The following is a 23,648-nucleotide window of genomic DNA, read 5'->3' on the forward strand; positions in this document are numbered from 1 at the left end:
AAGGTTAAACGTGTATGCTGACCAGCTGACATTGGATACTTACACATAAAATATCACAGTATTGCTCTATATATATTACCTATTAGGTCAGATAAAAGAAAAATAACATAACATCATTTAAATGCTATGACTTTGTTGTATTCTTTATACGTATTTCTTAAAATCTATCGTACATATTTTACAGAAAGAAGACCCGGGTTCGCGACCCGGTCGGAACAAGGGCCTTTGCATGGAGTTTGCATGTTCTCCCTGTGTGTGTGTGTGTGTTTTCTCCCGGTTCTCCGGCTTCCTCCCGCAGTCCAAAAACATATGGGGACCTGCAATGGACTGGCGACCTGGGTGTGACCCACCTTTAGCCTTATGTCAGCTGGGATTAGCTCATGTGGAGGATAAAGCTGTAGAAGATGTGAGGAAGTTGCCCACACTTTTGGAAATGGCTGCTATGGTAGTTTGGTATCTGTTCTGTCTGGTAAATCTGTCTTTTGCACGTAGTGTTACTCATCTTGACTGCATTCAGGAAACTTATGGAGCTGCGAGGTGAAGAGAACAGCAGAGCTGAGGCACCGTGAACTGATACGGTACCGGTACAAACGGTACCTTATTTCAGTATTTTTAAAATGTTTTTCAGTTGTAAAACAATGTCTGCACTTCTCAGTTTCAGTTTTTAAAATATATAAACATAAATAAATGTTAATTAGAAATAATTATAGAACAAGACCTCTCTCTTCCAAAACCAACGCTTATTTTTTTGTCTTTTTCTGACTTCTTTACACAATCAGTTGTGGACTGTGAGTTAACTGGCCGAAAGCTAGCCACACGGCTAACGCTAGCCACAGGCGGCAGGCTAGCAACAAGCAAACACTTTCTGAGGAGTCGCAGGTCAGAGGCTGACCTTCGGTTCAATTCCGTTCGATTAGAACGCGACATGCCGTGACTACGCGGTGCAACTAAAAAGACAAAGAAAATGTTGGCAGCACCAATGCTAGCTGTACTAGTAGTAGCACAGTCTGCGTCTTAGTTCCGATCACTTTCGGCTCGCCATTATTGCTGTCGTGCGACCCACTTAAATGTGCCAAATCACATTCTGCTTAGGGCCTCATACAAATTTGGTCTGGTCCTGGATTCCATTCAGTTCTCATTGCACGTTGACAGTTCTTTGAATTCGATTTGGGGGCCCCTCTCCCACTAAAGGCCACATTATACTTCTCCGACTGCGTAATGCGTTATCCGTCTGCGTCACCACTTAGACCACTCGAGCCTTTATACTTCTGCATCGTGGTGACGGATAGGCGCTGCAATTTCCCGCCCGATCAGTAGGGGTCGCTGCGCAAGGTTGTTGTGCTTTTGGCTACAGTGAGCAATGGCGTCCGAGGGAGAAAGACTGTTGTTGTTGAAACAGTGGCCGTTTCTCACTTTTCTGTGTCCCGGAACGCAGTTTTAAGATAATTTGAGGCGAGAAATTGGCCATTTAGAGTCTAAACACGTGCTGTGTGTGTTAAGATATGTCGTATTTATAGTTCGGCAGCAACGAAGACGGCGGTGTTCAGCTCCGCCCTCTGTGGACGCTCGGTGCCGGCACAGAGCAGCTTCGCTCGGCCTGTCCTGAGGACCAATCGCAGCTCTTGCCGTCTCTGTTGTCCCTTGACGGAGTGACGGACACATAAAAAATATTCCGTGCAGCCGGAGACAACGCAGAGACTCTACAACAGGTTCTGCGTCGACGCAGAGGACTCTGCGTAGCCGACGCAGAGCACTTTACGCAGGAGTATAAATTGGGCTTGACTCAGAGTAGCTGGTGCCTGACTGTTAATGATACATGTAACACTATAAATCCAGTGTTATTTACCTGTTTAATTTTGCAACCTTAAATGCCAGTAAAATCACAAAAGTGGCCCATTATTCATTTGCACTGTGGTATTCAAAGTGAAGCTCAAGTGTGCTGATACTGAATTTTAATTAGACAAGAAAAAAACAGTTGAATGAGTTTGGTTTTGGAAACTTAGAACTGCAAATGTGCACTAAATGAGCAAATCTTCAACTTCAAAAATAAAAACAAATACCTTAAGCTCAACACTATTTAGTGTTATTATATTGTTTTGTACTGGAAAACAAACTTAAAATTTTACAATATTGTTATAAAATGGTACAAATGATCTCATGTTAGTGATGAGGAAAGGAAAGGAATCGTCATTTAATGTCACATTGTTGTGAGGAACTCTCCAGATTACTGACGCTGTGAGCGGCTGTGCGTCTTGGAGAGGGCAGGGACGCAGGAGGCGCGCAACAGCATCAGCATCAGCAGATCAGTCTATTTGAAGCCACCGGTTGAGATCATTCAACTCTCTCTTTCACTCTCTCACGCGCGCGCACACACACACACACACTGGGATACAATCGACGAGCTCAATCTATGCACAAACAAAAGATGGATATTCCCTTTTCCCCAAAAAGCCACGGAAGCTTCGGGTGAGTGGAACCTCTGATGCTGCGCACTGAGCGCACTGAGCGCCAAACCCTAGAACTGTTTTCATTCGGACTGTGGGTGTGTGCGCGCGCGCCTCAGGCTCGCCTTTACCTCCGGACCGCACTTCGCCAACTGTCCTCTCCCCCCCGCTTTCCATCAAAGTCATGTCTGATACAGAGCGATGGGTAAGTTTGACGACAACGAGAGGATAATCCTCAACGTCGGGGGAACCAGGCACGAAACCTACAAGAGCACGCTGAAGACTCTGCCGGGGACGCGACTGGCGCTGCTCGCCTCCGACTCGGACATCGACTCGGTGCTGGATCAGCTGCAACAAGTCCCCGGCTTCATTGAGTACAACGCGCGCACCAACGAGTACTTCTTCGACCGCCACCCAGGCGTGTTTGCCTACGTGCTCAACTACTACCGCACCGGGAAACTGCACTGCCCCGCGGATGTGTGCGGACCGCTCTTCGAGGAGGAGCTCTCCTTCTGGGGGATCGATGAGACGGACGTGGAGCCGTGCTGCTGGATGACGTACCGGCAGCACCGGGACGCGGAGGAGGCTCTGGACGTGTTCGAGCTCAACGTGGACAACGGGGACGATGAGGACGAGATTGGGAAGAGGTTTGGGATCGAGGACGTGGCCGCGGACGGGAATGTCAGCACGTGGAGGAAGTGGCAGCCGGTGATATGGAACCTGTTCGAGGATCCTTACTCCTCCAGGGCGGCGCGGGTAAGAGCGCACTGTCACCGCTGCGTCAGGGGCGCACCAAACAAACACAGTAACTACACCAAATCACCAAAAATCATCCAGCTGAACACACTCTAATCCCAGGTCTCCCATAAGAAGAATTAAACTGATAAGTTGGTGAGGTCTCGAAAAGTTTAGGTTCTGCACTGGTGTATTCTTTTCAAAACTGTCATTTAGTTTGAATGACATTTTGATTTCAAAACAGGTGCAAATATATCACTTAAAAATAAGCACACATCTTCAACCTGTGATAAGCAAACAATAGTTTCCATTTTCAATTTGCAACCTAAAAAAAATCTAAAACATGAGGTGAATGGAGAAAACAGATTCAGTAAATGAAGGATAACATTTATAAATAATGTGACTCAAACACCACTTCCACATTTCACTGCTCTGGAAAAATAATAATAAACAAAACACCAGCATATATCAGCAGGTACTGATTGTCTTTGTTTACGTTTTTGTCTTGTATCATGACCTGCTTTATTGCTCATGTTGGCCAAAGACACATGCATGTACATTTTCTTTTTCCATTTTTAATTAAAAAATGTTGTTTAAATTCGCTAGCAGCTTTGCAACATAGGTGTAAGACATTTGCCAGACTTTAGGTTTTTGCAGAAACAACAACATGTCCAATATCTGCATTAATCTTAAAACTGAATTGGTCAATTGTTGATGAACACAAACAACATTTTGTGTCACTAGGTTTAAAAGAAAGGAAGACATATTTCCCCTTATTTTGTTGTCAATCTATTTTTATTAGACGTTTTTGGAAGAGTTAAGATTGCAGTCTGCCACAGCCTGGAGATCCAATCACATTTAAATTTAGATCGCCTCTACCTGTGAAGGACAAGCGCTCTGCTGAACTTGCCTCAGGCTGCTGGTTATTTCTGGGTAATGACTGGCAAATCATTCCCTCATCGGTAGTGTTTTACAGGACTGAATGAATGCTGGTGATGTCATGTCGTGCAAATGGAAATGAATGAAACGTCTACCGAATCCATCACTGAAACAGCCGATTCAAAAACAAACGCTGCTGATGAACTGTTACATTTCATCTGGAGGGAATTGAGTCTCTCATCTGTAGGTTTAATAAATGCAGCTTCATAATCCAAACACAGCAGTTATCCTCAGACATTTAGATTGCATCCAAAATTAATCATTTGATATCCAAATGTAACAAAGCGCTCTAACAACTATACATTACAGTCATCAGTGAAGGTCAGACTGATAATTAGACACAAGGCTTCAGTGAACAAAAGCAAAAAGTTTGGCCTGGATTTAAGTCTTTTTTACAATCCATAGCAGTGTTACCTGGCAACGCACTGAGTTAAGTGAGTTCACACAACCACTCAGTGACAGTGTATAAACCCTGTGTGTGTGTGTGTGTGTGTGTGTGTGTCTCTGAGAATCATGCTGGTGCTCGGTTAAGCTCACAAACACGATGGTGAAAATGATTCCTGCTCTAATTAGACAGCTTAACTCTCTTCATTTGTCCTTCGTTAGTTCTAAATGAGTTGATGATGTCATGATGCCAAACACTTTTATTTAAATAAAACATTCAATAATTAAAAATAGCAGTTACTTTAGTTTCTTTTTACTAAGTTAATTCTATATTTGCTTAAAATATCAACCAGGTTTTGAGTTAATATGTTAGAGTAATATAAGACTGGGCAATAATTCAATCATTTTATATTGTTATCATGTTTATCTCCCAGCCCTAAGACAATTACATCTTTAGTTGTAGAATATATGTTTTTTTTAAAGCAGCAACATTTGCCAACCATTCCAGTTAAAAAGCTCCTAATGCATACAAAACTCAATAAACACAATTATTATTATTGTTATTATTATCATTATGAATAATTAGTTTGTGCTGCTTGTTTGTTGCAGCTGATGACTGGCGTCAGTGATCAGTCAAAGCTGTTTACTCAATCGATATTTAATCGTTTCCTCTGTCAGCCAAATAAAGTCTGTCTCCCATCGACGGTGTGTGTGTGTGTGTGTGTGTGTGTGGTCTTTGTAGTGACCTTGCCCTCCTTTTATAGTCCTTCAGCAAAGCTCCAGCAAGTATGAGGAGGACAGTGAATTTAGAAATAGGCTGTAAAATGGGATCATTTATTGTTGCATTTAGCGATTCTGCAACTTGTTGTTGAACACATAAACATCTATCTAAACATCCATTCCTCCATCCGTCCAAATCACGCTCACATTTAAAAATTGTGTTTGTGACATGTTTTGACAGTAGGTGTGGGAATCGCCAGGAACACGATACAATATTATCACAGTATTGTGATATACTGAGTATTTGCAAAATCATGTATTGCGATACTCACACAACAGATCTAGCAATGGTGAGCACTTGGCGCCATCTAGTGGACCGAAGCATATGTTTTTGAAAAAAAAAATACTAATCCACGAATAGTTTCTTCTTGTTTTTTTCAAATAATTGGTTTCTCAAAAGCAATATAATATCGCCACACAAAATATCATGGTATTTCACTGTATTTCTGTGCTTGACAGATACAGACTTTAAAACTTTGCTCAAAGGTAATTTTCTCTGTGTATTTTGTTTGTTCTCAAGAAGAGCATCTCAGCAGTGTGGCTGCTCTAATCTGTAAAACCTGTTTTTTTCCCCCCTAAATAAAATCTTAAAAATATTCCATGACAAACACCCACTGCTCTTGAGTCATCCAGTGTGGCCTCAGCCTGAGTTTGTTGTTCTGCTTGATGTTTGGTGTTTCATCTTTTAACAAAGGCCTGTTTAATTGAAGCTTTCATACATGTATGTAGTAAGGCCCATGTGTGCATGGAACAAGAAAGGCTGAGTGTGTCTAAGAAAAGGCCCTTGGGTGCACGAATCCATCCCCTGACAAGGCGTTAGTAACACGGAATTATCCTCCATGGTAATAAAAGGTGGTAACAGAGCAGCAATCTGTCCTCTTTCACAGTTCACCTCTGACCCTGGCATAATGGAGTGGACAGGATTAGTTATAAGTTGCCCTTTAAATGCAGTAATGATTTTAACCTTTAGTTGTAAATAAACTGGCTTTATGGATCGTGTATGTCCTCCATTATATGACAAGCAATCAATCACCGTTTGGAGAAAGGCCTTAAATCATTATAGTATAAAACGAAAGGGAAACCCACGGAATAAAAAGTCTGACTGTTTGATGACATGCTAAATGTTCTTTGAATAGATCAATTAAATAAGGTTTTTGGTAAGTTTCATCAGCTGTGTGTTTGCAGAAGAGACAAAGAATCATCCAAAATGAGCATGAGAAGAAAATATTGGACAGCTGTGAATCATGAATCATCTATCGCTATAGCTGAAACGTGCACATGCTATGGTTTGGTTATCATTTAATGAATGAATTGTGTCCGCCTCTGCTACACTAGATGGCGACTCGCCTCCCTTTCAGCTTGTTTTGTAGTAGGTGAGTTTCGGTTTGCCTGATGGCTTTGTTAACATGTTGAGCCCCATTTTAGGTCTTTCTTCCATCTATGAACTTTAAAATATTGAATTCTTTAAGCTGTCAGAGCTTTAAATCTGTCTCCAGAAATGTACCTGAAAATGTTACATTCATGTTTTTGTTGCAGTGTACTGACTTCCGGGTTTAACCTGGTGCCATTTTAGAGTCCCATTTAACGGCGTGCCGCCTGAATTATTTGACTACTCTTCATATAGAGCTTAATAATTGACACCAGATCACAACCCAATATGAAGCTCAGCTGTCTGAAGCTGTCAGGAAGCTGACCCCCCCCCCCCCCCCCCCCAGAAACATTCCGATCTGTCCTTTTAACCAAGTCAGCCTCACGAGTGTTAATGCCGAGTGTTAATGTGCCAACAGTCGGTGGTAGCGGGCGTGTTTTTTCTGGGCTCCCCACGCTGTTTCTATTGTTGTAGCCATCCTGTTCTCTTTTCACTCTCAGTGCTGCCTCTTTAATCTGCATGCAGTGTGTTTTTACAGCAGCTGATGGTGTGTTCATTTGTCTGAGTCAGATATAGGAGAGAGAATTACTTGTTAATTTTTTTTCCTTTATATTTGTGTGTGTGTGTGTGTAGGTGTTTTACTATGTGTTAATCTGTTTGTTTGTCCCTCTCATGTCTCTGTAGTTGGCCGTTGCTGGATTGGGATGGTAACAAAAAAAACAGAAGAGAGAAAAAGAAATAACACCCACCTCCTTTTCTTCTCCATTTCCCATACCTGTGCTCTGAGGCAGAGGTTCTGACTGATGCCTGACTGTGTAAAGCCCTGTCCCCTCCCCTCCCATCACACCTCACCCACGCACCCCCACCCCTTCCTCCCATGAGCCCATCTGAGACTGCAGCTTGCTTTCTGCCACTTAAGAGGTTAAAAACCCAAACCGTCTGGGTGCTGCCTGCCCGCACGCCTGAAGATACCAAAGCCAGGCTGCACGCTCAGCCTGCCTGTTGTCATAGCAACATCATTGCTCATCACCACGGCCTGTTTTCATTGAGATCTGTCCGGTTTGTGAAACTGATTGATTTCAAAAACCTGCTCAACCATGAACCCTTATTGCTTGGTAACCCCTTGCGTGCTAGCTTGTTAGTCTTAAAGCACTGATGCAAAAAAAAAAAGGGTGTTGGAGTGTCACTAACACGACCAATCCATGTGTGCATGTCTCTTTAAACTGCTTTCTTTCAGCTGTCAGAGGCGATACAGGAAGACACGCAGCATTCCCACTCTCTGTTCCTTGTTTAATAAGGGTTACAGGTGCATGAGGGCCTCACAAAGCCCTGCTGAATCACTCTGTGTAATGTGAGGTTGGAGAAAGCCAGGAAATGCAGCGGATCAACTGCAAATAGACACCAAAGCCCTGCTGAGTAAATAGTCTGATGTGTAAACAGCAGCAGACGTGATGCTGGGTGGAGGAACCGGGTAAATGGTTGCCCGAGTGTGGGCAGTGACAGCAATGCTGTTGGGCGTGTTTTTGTAGCTACTGCCAGTCACATTAATCTGAACTGCCAATCATTACCCTGTTCTGCTTTGGTTGGTTAATAGCTCGGAGTAGAAGGTAATTAGGAGAATGGTTATTTTGAGTCAGACTCTGTTAAACATAATGTAATCTTTGACATTTTGTTGCTCAGCAATCATCTCTGTGATACACATGTGTAATGAATAGCATCTCACTAATTGGGGTTAGGGCTGTCATGTTTAAACAAAAGTTTGGATATTTGTTCTAACTTTAGGGAGAAAGTTCCAACCAGAACTTTAATCCACTCGAGTTCAAAATAAACAGTTTAGAAGCATATCAGACTGTTTGAAGAAGTGACTGTGTGCTCGCGCACATTGCTCTGTAAACTTTACAGATAATGGTAATTGATATTTGTAAGTTCTTGTCTTTGCATTAAAAGTAGTTCATATTTCGATGGTATCGATTAATGAACAATGGTTGGACAAACCTAAAGGCCCTGGTACTACCGTGCGCAAGTAGCTCGTTGGGTGCGAGTGGACAACTGAATTTCAGTATTAAAGCAGACCTAGACCAGAAGTTCCAATTAAAGCTGTTTTTTAGTGTGTATCTGCGTCATTACCTTGTTTAAGAAGCCCTGAAGGTTCTAAACAAACAGTTCAGCCACTGCTGAGAACGCTGTGTTTATTGTAATCTCGGGCTCAGCGAGATCTCTGAAAAAACCCGGTCCGGTTATGTAAACAGCAGTTCTCCTGAACAGCAGATCCTCCTGCTCCGAGCACTAGTCCGGGCACTAGTCCGAGCACATCTGCTCTCACATTCTGAGAGCGGGTGTGCTGAATATTATTGGCCAATCACAAGACTCTGGCTTCTGGGGGTGAGAGTTGAGTCTGAAATATCGCGGCTCAGGAACAGCGTCAGAAAAGAGGATTTCTATCGGCTCGTTTACAGCAACTAGGAGGTTTTTGACCATAAAAACAAGTTAATGTATGTAAATAGACCTCCATAGCTAACATTTATGTGCAACAGGACCACTCTAGGTCCGCTTTAAGCCCACTCACCAAACTGAAAAAAAAGATTTTGAAGCAAAAATTATGGTTTAGGTTTGTTTTGCTTGTTGCTTGCTTACATCCATCACAGTAGATATACAGGTTCACTTTCATATACATTTTGTGGCACCGTCAAAAACATTTTTTAGATTATCCCTCCCAAAAATGTAGTTCAATTTAACCTTTGTCCTTTGTGGACGAATATTATAACCTAATAATGGCATACATTGTGAAGAAATGAACAAGAACTATTCATTAAAGCAAGAACTCACTAACAAGTTCAAATTAATTTTGCATTGTTCAGTTCATGTTAACTCCTCAGCTTCCTTTTTGTAATGTGAAAGAAGGATGAATAAAACCATGTTAGTGAATGGGAAACAATGCAGCTTCGTGCTGAATTGGTGAAATATATTAGTCAGGGCAGATATTAATGTCATGAGTGTCCAGAATCAACAAAACTGAAAAATGGCTGGAAGATGTGTGTGTGTGTGTTTGTGTGTGTGTCTGCATACAGGAAGGAGAGAGAGAGAGAGAGACCTTTTAATGAAGGACACTCAGTATGCCAGATTGGACTTCTTGCCTTGCAGTTGCTTGCTGTACACCGCAACCCATCGGGACTTGCTCTCTGTGTGTGTGTGTGTTGTCTGTTGGTCTCACATGTTCACTCCCACATGCATGCACTCAAACAAGTACACACGCACATACACACACACACACATATGCACATACATGATGATGGTGCAAATTGCGGAATATTCACTGAACATATAAGCTGTTTTAAAAAGTAGAAAGTTCTCAGAGTGTTTCATTCTCTTTGATTGGGATTATATTTATATTTTATTTATTTATTAGTTGTAATGTAATGTAATGACAAAGATAAGAATGAAGGATTGTGGCTTAACGCAGCTACTGTATGTGGATCTGTTCAGCGATGGATGGAAAAGATAAAGATAAATAGATGAGCTTGTTGTGATTTTAGGAAGGTTTCTTTTAAAAACAATGCAGCAACTTGTTGGCATGATGTGCATTTGTTTATGAATGAAGCATTTTGAAGTATGAAACAACCTCCCCACCAAAAAAAACAACTAAAAGTGCACGTCTAACTCTGGTAGCGCTCTTGTTTTTAGCTTTCCACAGGTGTTAATTCAACAGAGTATATCTGACAGGAGTGGATACAATTATTAACCCACTCCCACCCACTGTCTTTCAACAACAACAGCCAGGCCAAGCATGGCGGCGCACATCTGAAAAAAGAAGCAGCACAAGGGTTAGTCATCACATCGTGTTAAGTGATGAAACGTGTGTATGTACTGGAAATGTGAGAAGAAGAGAGTGTTTTTTCTTTTCTTTTTTTGACGTGTGTGACACTCACTGCACAACACATTATGATTTCATGGTTGGCAAGGTTTTATTGCTTAATTAGCAAAAATGAACTGGTGTCATGTCATGTACTTTAATACTGTTTTTTAAGTGCAGTTATACGAAAAACTCCCCATTTCTCTGGCTATAGACTCTGAGCTAACTTGCTATCCGGAGCCTCTGCTAACTGCTAATCCTGTTAGCCTCTCGCACCAGCTCACATTACAATGTGTGCTGCTGTTGGTGCGTGCTATTGATCATGTGGCAACGCAAGTGCATTTGACTGGCTTAAAATCGGCATATCTCTGTCTGACCGGTTGGTCACTGGTCATGGCCGATCGCATGAAAATTGGCCAATTACAATCAATCGGTGCATCCCTAATAGGAAGCAGCAGTAGATTAGCGCCTACTGTGTTCCGTGGAGGAAAATCACAATTTTTCTCAAAATACTATGTTGTGGAAGAGCGAGCGGTTCCAAATCTCCAGTTCTCATTCGGTCTAATGGCAAGAAAAAGTATCCAATATGAAGCTATTCGTTAAGTGGCTAAAACCTGTTTTCCTTCTGTCCCTGTCAACAGCTGTGTTATCAGTGAGAGCAAGTGTACAGCTCCTAGTCAGGTTGAACAAAACACAGTGGAGACAACCAATCTTCAGAGAACCTGAACTAGCCCTTTAATGTCCATCGCAGAACACTGAAAGATGCTGGATTATACGGCACATATTTGCACCAGTCAGAAAGTGCACTTACTATAGGAGGTGGATATACAGTTATGTTTAATGCATTTATAGACATACATGCTAACATCGTGCTCCTCCCATCTTCCCTGTACTTCCGTTGACTGCCAGGAGGGGCCTCAATGTGACCTGGAACCGATGTGCCGCCTGATTGAGCTGCATACTGAATAATTGATGCTTATCCATTCACTCAAAAAAAGATGGAACGCTTCCCAAGGACAATGGATTAAGTGAAAGTTCTTTACTCTGACACTATTTGCACAACCCTGAGGCCCATGCATTAAAAGGTAATTAATAAATCAGACTTTTAAGCTGATTTGTCTTTCCTCTTTGCCCCAGTTGGCTCATTGCAACCAGATTATATATAAAATATGATATTAGCCTGAAGATTATATGTGTCATCTTGAGCAGTGATCTTCAGAATTGGAGGTAGCGTCAGGCTGTGTACATAGCTGTATTAATGTTGCCACTTGTTTTCCTTGGCCAAATATTTTCAAATAAATACCTTCAACTGTAACTCATCGCAGACTCCAGGTTCTTCTTCACTGTTCTCCAAAATCTTGAGAGCATAAACTACATTGTCCAAACCAAAGTATAAAAATGGAAGGACATACACACAGCCATGCAAAGAATATGCCATAACATATTGGAATGCAATTCTGTCATACATAAATAAATAAATCTATCTCTACTGGGTCAAATGACTCAGCAATTGAAGCAGATTTTTTAGTAGCTCCGACTCCGATCGACAGCTTCTTATGTGAGTAGCTTCTACGTTCACTGGGCTAAACAATGCTGCTGGGTCATCTTAACAAAGCTAATCTTACTCACAAAAAGTTAGGGATAATCGGATTTTGTGTGAAATTTCAGGATGAACCTAAACCTACACTATAACCTTTACAGGTGAACTTAATGTGACCTTCTCTAAACTTTTGAATGCACATGTCCAACTTCTCAATGTTTCAGTACTTTTTGCACAACTTGCTGTTCTCTGACAAGGAGCTCAACAGCAAAATTCAGCTATTTGATCCATGAATTGACCAATAAATGTCCTGGTTCAATTAGAATTGGTATTTAAACAGTCCTCCTCATCATTGATTAACAGTACATCACCATTGTGAGGCTTCAAACAGGATGTTCTCAGATGGAAGTGGCCACCGAGCTTAGAGTGTCACAACGTATCATCAGCAGGTTGGAACAGAGATACAGAGAGACTGGAAGAGTCACAGAAAGGCAAGTGGGCGTCCTTTGACCCTACCCCACACTGATGACTGCTTCATTGTGAACAGTGCCCTGCAGAACCGGATGATGAATGCCATACAACTGCAGGCACATTTAATGGAGGTGAGAGGCACCCAAGTGTCACATCAGACCATTCAAAACCGTTTACATCAGCGTGGTCTGCGTGCTAGACGACCTTGAAGGGGTTACCTGACCACACCACCAGGCAAAGACCTCATCGTCTTGCATGGGCCAGGGAGCATTTACGATGGACGATGAAATCGATTCACGTTGAGCAGAAATGATAGTCACCAATGATGCTGGAGACATCAAAGAGAGCGCGGTGCCACTGTTGTCACCAGACAAGCCTTTGGTAGTGGTGGTGTTTGGTGTGGGCAGGTGTGTCTCGTCAGTACGGAACTGCCTTACACTTGACTGGTACAGTGACAAGCTCAAACTACCTGAATAACATAATTAATCCAGTCATTGTGCCTCTGCATAAGCAATACATGCCTAATTTCACTCAGCTCATCGGGGTCGCATCATTAAGGAACAGCTGCTGGAGACTGGGGTATCTCAAATGGAGTGACCTGCACTTCCTCCAGACCTGAATCCCATAGAAAGCCTATGGGATCAGCTGAGTCACCGTGTAGAGGCTCGTAACTCTATCCCAGAACCTTAATGACCTGAGGTCCGCCCTTCAAGAAGAGTGGATACCTCAGCAGACAATAGGTCGACTTGTGAACAGCATGAGACGATGTTGTCAAGCTGTAATTGATGCTCAAGGGCACATGACAAGTTATTGAGACATTGTCATTTTTTGTTGTTGTATACCCACCACTGTTGTTGGCTTATTGTTTCAATGAATTGTTTGAGCTGAGGAAACCACCATTGCATGCATCTACTTAAATGCTCTACTACAGGGGTCACCAACGTGGTGCCCGCGGGCACCTCGTAGCCCGCAGGCAGCTAATACGGTGCCCGCGGGCTCACTTCACTTCCCCTCACTTGCATGTATCCGTATGATCGCTCAGTAAAATATCTTTGATATTGTTTATAAAAACTGGTAATCGTTAGGAGTAAGCACTGGAATGAATGTGTATGCAGTTGAATGCATAATATTAATCATTTAAAGGTGAAGTAAGTAGTTTATAGTGCCATCTAGGGGAGAGGCTGAAATTTACAACAAAGAACTGCTCCTCTGCTCACCCCCTCCCTTCCCTGAGTGCTACGGTATCCTCAGCCGGTCAAATGTCGTCCTCGTCGTCTTTCTCTGTGTCAGCTGATGAGGTATCGTGAGGCGAGGGAGAGGGCGATAAATATAAACCCATAAATACTACACAGTGTCCCTTTAAATGGTAAACAAAAAAAAATGGTGCATAAAATGTTAACGTGGTAGCCCTCCATATTATTTTTTACCCTTAAGGTAGCTCTCTGTCTCAAAAAGGTTGGTGACCCCTGCTCTACTATATAACAGTGACCTTTTGTCACTGTTGCACTGGCTATTTTACAAAAAATATATATATAAAAAACAATGTTCATGCACATGCACATGTACATAACTGTCATGTAATAGTATCTGCTATTATAAGCATGATTCACATGAGTCGGGGACACAATAATGGACCATAAAAACATAAACTTTAAAATATCCACTGAAGAATTGTGTGATAGAGAGCATTAGGCAACCTTGACTGAAGCTTCCCTATATGATAGAAAATGAGATATTTAGAACTTCTCCACTGCAGACCCTTTTTCGTCCTCTGGTTGATACTGAGGCTTTTTAGGTGCAGTATTGTTCAATATTTCAGTATATTATGCTCCATAAGCTGCGTTATTGGGTGGGTGGTGCAACAGACAGAAATACACATTTATTTTGTCAGTATCATTGTATATATCAGAATATTAGTGAAGCCAGTATTTCAATTAGGGTTGAGCCAATACGATACTCAGTATCGGTCCAATACTTGTCCAAATTGCTGCATCTGATATCAGACATATACAAATGTGCTACAATCCAAGAAATCCAATATGTTGCATGCTTCTCTGTGCGCAGGCTGTAATAATGTAAATAAAAATCAGCAACAACATTTTAGCTTTAGCTTTAGATTTAGAGTCATGTTGTGGGCTGTTTGTTTCTGCGTTATGGGAGAAGAATATTTGTTTACGCAGTTGGAGAATTATGTCTTTGAAATAGCTTGAAATGGCACAAATGTGTTGTTAACAGGTCTAAAATGACTGCATCAGACTGTTGTCAGTATTGGTAGATACTCGAGTGGTATCATGCATCCCTTATTTTATTTCAACATGTTTCTGTAATCTATGCTGACACGTCATGGACATTTCATGACTGAATAGAATACATTTCTTACATATAGCACCTTTAATATTTCTTTTTATAAAATGTTTTACTTTGTAAAAAGCCGAAAAGCTCTTATAAATAAACACAGTATATATATTTCTCTCAGTCGTCCTCCTTTGTCTAGGGTTTGATAACAGTCACCTAGCAACTGAAGGCTGTTGCAGTCTAATAAGCCTCACAGCCTTTTGTAGTTTTGAAGAAACACTAACCCACTGCTCAGATTAGCTCATGTTTAGTTGGACTAAACCACAGAGCCGTCCAGACATGACAGGCAAAGATCAGTGCACATGTTCAGAGAGCTGCTCATACTCAGACTTGTTTATCTGCCACAGTCACAGTTATAGCACAGCTCTCCATGACAGCCGACAGCTCAGCTCCTCACAGCTTTAGTTTGAAAACCGTGTCCCAAATAAACACAGTGGGGAAACTGCACCTCCAAGACACAGCTGAGGATCAGACTGCAAAGTGAAAATGTCAAATCAGCAAAGAGACGACTGGAGCGTGATGTGCACAGATGCAGTTGTCATCTTGTAATCATGGTGACAAGCTGTGGGATTAACCCTCTGTGACAGCTTTGGTTGCAATTGAAGCTGTAAAACGTGTTTTTCTTTCCCTGTCCCCACACAGTGGATGTTGCCGTTTCCATGGTGTCTTTGTCTGATGCCTCTGGCTTTATATTTCTGCTTGGTGATCATTTACTCCCTGGTTCAAAGACTGAGACTTTAAAAGAAGATCCACTGTTTGAATGCAGCCACATCTGAGCAAACCAGGCTCAATTATAGGACAGACCAAATAACAATAAAGACAGGTGGACAGCTGTAAAATATAAGGATGACTAAATACCACTATTTTGTGTTTTTTTTGAGTTTTTTACTCAACTTGCCTTCAATCAACTTACAGAATCAATAACACATTTGTGCTGAGGCACTTAACTTTAGCTATTACAAGGGGAATATTTAGGTACCTTACGATTGGATTAAATTACAAACCCAGTGTATTTAAAGATCCATCATTAAATAAGCAATTGTATTACCATTTATTAATACAACATGTAACAATATATTTCACTGGAATCCAATGAAAGAAAGAAAATGAGCTCCATGCTTTTCTCAGTTTTGTGGAAGATTTCTTCACTGGTCAGCAGCAACAGGAGCTGTTTGTTTATCCTCCACCTCCGGGTGGTAACATGACATGTTGTGATTTAGTTTGATTTCACACATCATGCATATTGTGTGGCTTTTGTCCAACTTGCTTGTTCCCCCATACTTCATAGAAGATAACGTTTTTCCACGTCAGCTTTTAATCCAGATTGTGCTGGTGAGATTTTACACTTAGGCGATAGCTCTTGCTCAGTCATCTTTGGTCTTGTTTAGACTGCAGCCCAAATTGGATCTAAACTGATTAAATCGGCACATAAATCTGTGCATGTTTGTATCCCAAAATGGTTCTGTGGAGCGCAAACTTTCTCTGGATTTTTTAACTATTGTCTTCCACTTTGTTGATTGTTTAATGTGCATCCAATTAACTTCTCTGCTCATCCTGGCTTGGTCTTTGTGGAACCAACAGGATAAATGACTGAGCCTGGTTCAACGAATCCAAAACAAGGGTGTCCAGGCTCAGTCATTTATCCTGGATATCTGAAACCTACTTTTGTGCAACAGGCCCCCAGTTTAAAAACAGAAAAACGATGCAGTCCGACTTGGTTTTGAAATGGACCAAAGAATGAACCATACACAGATTAACGCTGTATCAGTGTTTGACTTGTTTGATTGTATTTTCTGCGGGAGCCATGGACAGACGGAACAATGTCAGCACCACTACACAATGCAAACAGTGTGGATGGAAGCTAACACATTGACTAAAATGAATGCATATCACTTCTGATGCCGAGATGGAGACGGAAAAAATAGGCCCTTGTGTGTTTTTAGCTTTAAAAATCTGATTTGGGCTGCAGTCTAAACAAGGCTTTTGCTAAAGGTGACACATGCATTTACGCCGCGTGATGTTAAACCAGTTAATTGGTTAAGGTGTATTGAACATAATGACTCAGAGACACATAGGTTGGGCGTCCGTATTTTCAACATTCAGTTCATTCAGCTTAGCACAACTCTTGCTATCACCAGCCATTTCAAAAGCATAGGGAGGAGCCAATACGATAGAAGTATAGAGGTGCATTCAAAGACGCTGGTAAATTTTATCACTTCTTCCTTGTGGCAACCTTGTGGCAACAGATGCACCACCAATCGATCATGTTTTACGGCAGTGGTCAAACTATTAATCTGGTAAAATTGTCTCTCCCGTGCTTCTTCCTGACCGTTTCGTATCCTGGGCAAAACAGCTATCACGTTTTCGCTTCACTTTTTATAAATGCAGCTGGAACTGCTGACATATTGCCTGTAATTTAAAAGGGTATTTACCACATGAGCATTTGATTATTCCTGTCATTATAAACCGTTGATCAGTGACTGTGTCTATTCATAGTATATGAAAAAGATCTAAAACTAATGATTTATCAATGATCACATTTATAAAAATACATCTATTATCACAGGGTGGCAGCGGCAGCAAGCACGTTGTTAGGAGTCATGAAATTTATGAGGTTTTTGGAATGCATCTACTCTTCAAAGCTTAACCCGCTGTTGATTCAGTGGAAGTGATGACATTTCTCAGGGTCTTTGAATGCATTTCGTTAGCTGCTCCCATGAGCGCAATACACTGAACCCTGCATTACTTTCAATAGCTATAGATTTGAATAACACAGCTTCCTGACAAAATGGCATGTTTTTAGTTCCAGGTGCATGGGATTGCCATCAGCTACCAGAGCTCTATTGGAAAACTAATAAATGTACATCTTATCTTACTTATTTCCTTACTTATTTCTGTGTGTATGTGTGTCATTTGAGAGGATAGTCACGTTCAGATGCAAGGCACGTTGTTGTGACTATGAACCTTTAAATGTGATCTGTAAAGAATCACTTTGTTTGATACGTCTGGTAATGTCAAGATGTGTGTTTAGCACTACTCTGCAGATGAGTATTGTCCTCAACAACCTGAAGAACACAAAACACAGAAAGTATTAGATATTTGGGTATGATTGAAGATATTTATTGATGATTCTGCTTTTGTCGTATTGGAAAAAAATAGGTTCAAAGCAAGTTAAACTGATGGGTCTTTTTAATACAAGATCAATGCAGCACGCGTGTTGAGAAATGCTCTTTGATTTCACTCCTCACGTTGGTAACATCAGGTGCATAAAGCTGCTTTCAGACAGAAGGCCTTCACCCCTTGCCACGTCATTTTCTTTCAGGATAAGCAAAGCACGATGGTTGCTAAGGTACCGGTTACATAGTTATTTTCCACTGCCACCTGAGTTGGCAACGGTCTGAACTTTTACAGTTTGTCACGTTGCCTCGTCTTGTGACCATGGCAACCACAGAATCCACACCAAGGTAAAATTATGCAGGTTTCTTTTTACTGGTTGTTGACGTTCTAATATTAAACACATCTTCACCAGCAGTGAGCTAACAGATGCTTTTTTAAAATGATAGTCTTTGATGTGATTTACCACCTCTTAGGGCCTGATTAACTAAAGCTTTGTGCATGCAAAAACGTGCGCAAACTGGATTGCACATGCAAATTTGTGTTGATGCTGATTTACTAACAGAGCGCAACGAGGATTGAGCCTCTCAGACGGGCAAAATAGCACTCGCAATCCATTTAGCGGTCTTGCCTTAATGCATATGCAATGTTGGGCGTTTACATGTGTGCTGGGAGGAGAAAATGTAAATATGTTATTTTAGCACGTGCAAATTCATTTCTTATTTGGTATATCTCAATAAATTAAATACTGTATAGATATCCATAGGAGAAATGCGTGTTTGTACTGGTATGTGCTTACCTTGGTCTGCAGTTTGTGGTTCAAGGAGGTACCTACGTTGCCCATAGGACCCTTAAAATTTTTTTTCCCCTTTTTTCCTTAGCGGGGCCAGCTCCAACCTGGTCTACTCTTGGTGCAAGGTGAAGCGCAGGCGGTGCAGTGGAAGTTTGGCTGAGTTCTAGTTCTATTTTCTATGGAAGTGTATTTGTAAATACTGTTAATTCAACTGCTAGGGGTTAGGGGATGATGATGATGATATGGTAATGCAAGCTCTGCCAGTCTGAAATCGACTGGAGTTAGTAACAGAAACCTCCCAGGAGATCATTGTCTCTTTGAGAGGGGAGAAAGAAAAAAAAAACTGTACCAAGAGTTGTGCACAGTCAGACAGGAAGTGCAGAGCTGGACAACGTTTCTTTTCCTTTGTAAAGTAAGTTTCATTAAAGTTATTGATAGACAGATACAGTCAGTACTGCAGTCAAAGCAGCACCAAAAAGAAATAAACTCAACAATAGTGAAAGTAACAAAGCATAATTGGTATTTGTATTTATCTGTCAGTTGATGTAAAGATATGTGTGAGCATAAAATAATTAAAGACCTCTAATACATTTTTAATAAAAGCATGACACATCAGTGGTTTTACCGATACCGACCCAAACAAACCATACTCAGGGGATACATGCACTAGGGTTCAATTAAAAAAAAACACAAAAAAAACACAACACACCCTCAAAGAAAGAACATTATTTGGCAGGATTGGTCAGTTTATTGACATTTTTACATGACCTTACCTTCAGTCAGTTAAAAGGATGAACATGATTTTTACAACTACACAACTGTTGGATTATTAGGTGATTATTTCAGCATTATCTTAAGTAATAATATCTATGTCCTATGTTGATTTAGCTTTGTGGACTTAAGAGAAAGTTAGCTGACCCTGTCACTCAGTGCAGTGCAGGAGTCTTTGTCTGTTTGAGTCTTCTTCTGAAACTGACCTGGCACAACCAATCTTATTAGTAATCCTCTGCTGGGTTCAGGCTCCTGGGGAGTCAGCGGAGAGCTGCAGCCTCCTCCTCTTCTCTGGTAGAGCAGTATATTCACGCCTGAGTGGGTTTGCTCTTCAATAAAAACCACAAGGGTTTTGTTGGTACAAAGAAGGAAGAGGTTAAATGGCCTGTGCCTGAGGAGATTTTTCTCTCCTCTCACTGTGCAACAGTCAACCTCTGGCAGGCAGACATGTTACCTTACATTTTCATCCAAAGTAGTTGATGGTGAGGCTCTGCGGAACATGTCCATCCACAAATTTGTACCATTTAGAATCCGTGATTTATGCACATACATTTTGCAGGAATGGAGGTGAGTAACGTGATCAATCTTGTAAAATAACGACAATATTTTCCATTTTCTAATAATCGATATTGGCTTATTATTATTTATTAATCAGCTAATTATTACAAACTACCTATTTTTGTAGTTGATTTGTACTTATGTACTATATGTTGGTAAGTCACTAAAACCTTGAACCTATGAATTAGTTTATAATTCAATTTTTATTGACTATACATATTGCAGTGCAGACATAAAATGTAGATCGGAGAGAGTGTTCTTCAATGACTGGTTATGGAAGTATTTTTGGTTTTATTTGTTTTATGTTGTCTCATGGATAACAATATAGTAAATTAGCTAAATATATACATTACCGGTCAAAAGTTTTAGGACACCCCAATTTTTCCTGTTTTTAATTCAAATTAAAGCCATTCAAGTCCAATGAATAGCTTGAAATGGTACAAAGGAAAGTTGTTCCGTTCAAATGCTAGAGGTTAAAAAAAGGTTAGGTTAACCAAATAACGAAAAGAAGAAAGTCAAGGTGTCATTGAGTACAGTTTCCTTCACCATCAAAAGACTCTCAGAAACTGGGAGAAACTCTGTCAGGAAGATGTCTGGCAGACCCAAAGCTACAACAGAATCAGAAGATAAGTTCCTGAGAGTCAACAGCTCGCTTGATAGACGACTCATCATCATCATCACCATCCTTTCACCTACTCGACAGCGTACAAAACTCCTGTGTGATGAACCGAAGATTTCAAACTTTGATTCCTCAGTCCATAACACCTTCTTCCAGACTTCAGTAGTCCATTGGTGGTGTTTCATGGCCCAGGCAAGACTGTTCTTCTTATTCTGACGTCTTAGCAATGGCTTTCTTGCTGCAACTCAACCGTTCAAACCTGCAGCTCGAAGTCTTCTCTTCACAGTTGAAACTGAACTTGCTTACTACGACCACTGTTAAGCTGTGCTTGAAGCTGTTGAGCCGACTATCACGCAAGCTGTTGACTCTCAGGAACTTGCTTTGGCTCTGCCAGACCTCTTCCTGTCAGAGTTTCTCCCAGTTTATCCCAGTATCTCCCAGTACCTTTTTTAACCTCTAGCACTTCACTAATTACCTTTGTACCAAGAATTTCAATTAAAAAAATAGAAAAAATGGGGTGTTCTAAAACTTTTGACCGGTAGGGTATAGACCAAATAAATCAATTGTGTGCCATCGGCTGCTCTGCTTCGGTCGACCTTGAATTGCAATCCCAATTCAAAATGTTGTTAGTGCATTGGTTCCCCAAATTATCGGATGGATGGATATATGGAAAAAAGAAGCTGTATGTTCATGCAGATGCACATACAGATATATAAGTGTCCCAGCACCTGTTTTATTTTTACTAAAATGAAACCTATGTGGTAGTGTTTCACATGTCAGCACCAGCTAGAGATTGAAAGTGAAAATGTGTCTGTTACAAGCAGCAGCAGTCTCAGCAGTGGATGATTATTACAAGGTGACAACAATGAGCTGTAATAACATATATGTCACCCACATAATGTATGAGAGAAGAAGCGGGAAAGATGAAGCTTTCTCTTTTGTTTCTGTTACCCGCACCGGCACATCTGTCTTCACCTTCCTCTCTACTTTCATCCATCTGTACTTAAACACATCTCCACTGCAGTACCCTTGTTTTTCTTCACTGGTATGGATTTTTTTGAGAGGTGTTGTGAGGCTTTTTAATGTTTAAGGTATCTTTCTGCATTTCCCATGCTCTGGTGCAGCTCACTGTGTTGGACTAAATCTGCTGGCAACCTGTGTGTTGAAGTGCTCCCAGCTGTGTCATTAGATGGTTGGTGGTGGGTGAAGCAACAGAGAACGCTGTGTTTTATTGTAATCTCGGGCTCAGCGAGATCGCTGAAAAAACCCGCTACGTAAACAGCGGTTCTCCGGAAAAGCAGATCGTCCTGCTCCGGGCACTAGTCCGGGCACATCCGGTTGCGTACATTGTACCGCAGAAGAAGAATAACGTCCGTTGTGGAGGTGTTTCACGAGCGACAGTGTCTTCTGACTCTGGGTCTGACTCCGGGTCAAAGTCATAAAAGGGACGAAGCTATTTTTAAACATTGATAAATCAATGTTTTGATAATGGGTAGCAGTGCATCCACCGTTCCAGAGGGGGGAGCTGTGCTTCTGAGAGTGGGTGTGCTGAATATGTCACTTCCGGGTACTGGCCAATAGCAAGACAGTTGGGAAGCCAGGGTGAGAGTTGAGTCTGAAATATCGCGGCTGGGGAACAGCGTCAGAAAAGAGGATTTCTATCAGCTCGTTTACAGCAACTAGGAGGTTTTTGACCATAAAAACAAATTAATGTATGTAAGTAGACCTCCATAACTAACATATATGTGCAACAGGACCACTCTATGTGAGCTTTAATACATCACAGATGCCATATGTAACAAGATATCTTATCTCATGTCACGTCATTGATATAGTATTGATCCATTGCCCAGCTCTAATTTGAACACAAATTATTATTATTATTATTATTATCATTCATTACATTTCTAGAGCGCTTTTCTAGGCACCCAAAGCGCATAATGCTTACAAATATATCAGATTTCATCACTCGTGGGTACGAAGATTTGCCACCTGTTCCTTTGACACTGTTGTGTGACAGTTAACATGAATTGAGTGGAAATCAGATGTACTCAGTGTAGAGGGTAACAAGCATCTGCTTCCACAGGGTGAGGAGCCATTTTAAAAGCTGGAGTTCAGTGCTGCTTGTGCGTGAGCAACGCTGACTCTCTCTGTACTACGCCTGCTGTTAGGACAACAGTGTGTCTTGCTCATGTTCAACTCCTGCACACTCTTATGTGTGTGTGTGTGTGTGTGTGTTTTCATCCAAGCAGCTGCATGCCACAGTATGCCAGCATCTAATGCCTCCTGGCATGTGATGTATCTTGAATTACCCCTGCTGCTTACTGTCAGAAGATTGTCGGAAGTCATCACGTGTCTCTGCTAAATGGCTGTTTAATCTGCCACCTACAGTAGTTCCGCAGTTCATTTCAGCGCAGGCATGACTGGCACGCCACCTCAACACTGCTGCTCATGGTAAAAGCAGTGATTGTTGCAAAATGACACATTGCTGCAACTCAGGGATGCAACAATGACACATTTTGATGGTAAGATTATTGTTTGAAGGGGAAAAACTATGGTTTCATGGTTTTACGATTGTGGTGCATTGTTATTTGTCAGCACTACACAGTAAGATTACATGAGCATCTTTATCCGTGGGTTTGTTTTAGTGCTGTCAACCAATTAAACATGTAATCAAGTTAATCACTATAACAGGCTGTAATTAATCATGATTAATCAAATGAATGGGGAGATAAAATACAACACAATATTCATGGAAACCCAAACCATTGTCGTTTTCCTCAATGTACGCGGTCATTCCCGTTTTAATCCTGTCCTTTCTCTGTTCATTTTTCAATAGGCTCATATTTAACCTCCATACTGTTTGCGCTTTCTATTATTTATACATTTTTAAATAAAGTGGGTTATGCTTTGACACTGCTGCCCC

The 23,648-nt window shown here is 41.3% G+C and overlaps 1 protein-coding gene across 4 annotated transcripts in view; it reads left to right on the forward strand.

The window, feature by feature from the left end:
• Window positions 1–2,645: 2,645 nt before the first annotated feature.
• kcnc2 (potassium voltage-gated channel, Shaw-related subfamily, member 2) overlaps window positions 2,646–23,648 on the forward strand; it is a gene marked incomplete at its 5' end in the record, with an annotated part of 101,213 nt that continues 80,210 nt past the window's right edge. For all 4 annotated transcript variants that reach the window (XM_083907032.1, XM_083907033.1, XM_083907034.1 and 1 more), the window contains one exon: window positions 2,646–3,200. In XM_083907032.1, the coding sequence (XP_083763158.1) occupies window positions 2,646–3,200 (555 nt within the window). The remainder of the gene's footprint in view (window positions 3,201–23,648) is intronic.

This window comes from Microchirus variegatus (assembly GCF_963457635.1).
Source record: "Microchirus variegatus genome assembly, chromosome: 20".
NCBI classification, from domain to species: domain Eukaryota; kingdom Metazoa; phylum Chordata; class Actinopteri; order Pleuronectiformes; family Soleidae; genus Microchirus; species Microchirus variegatus.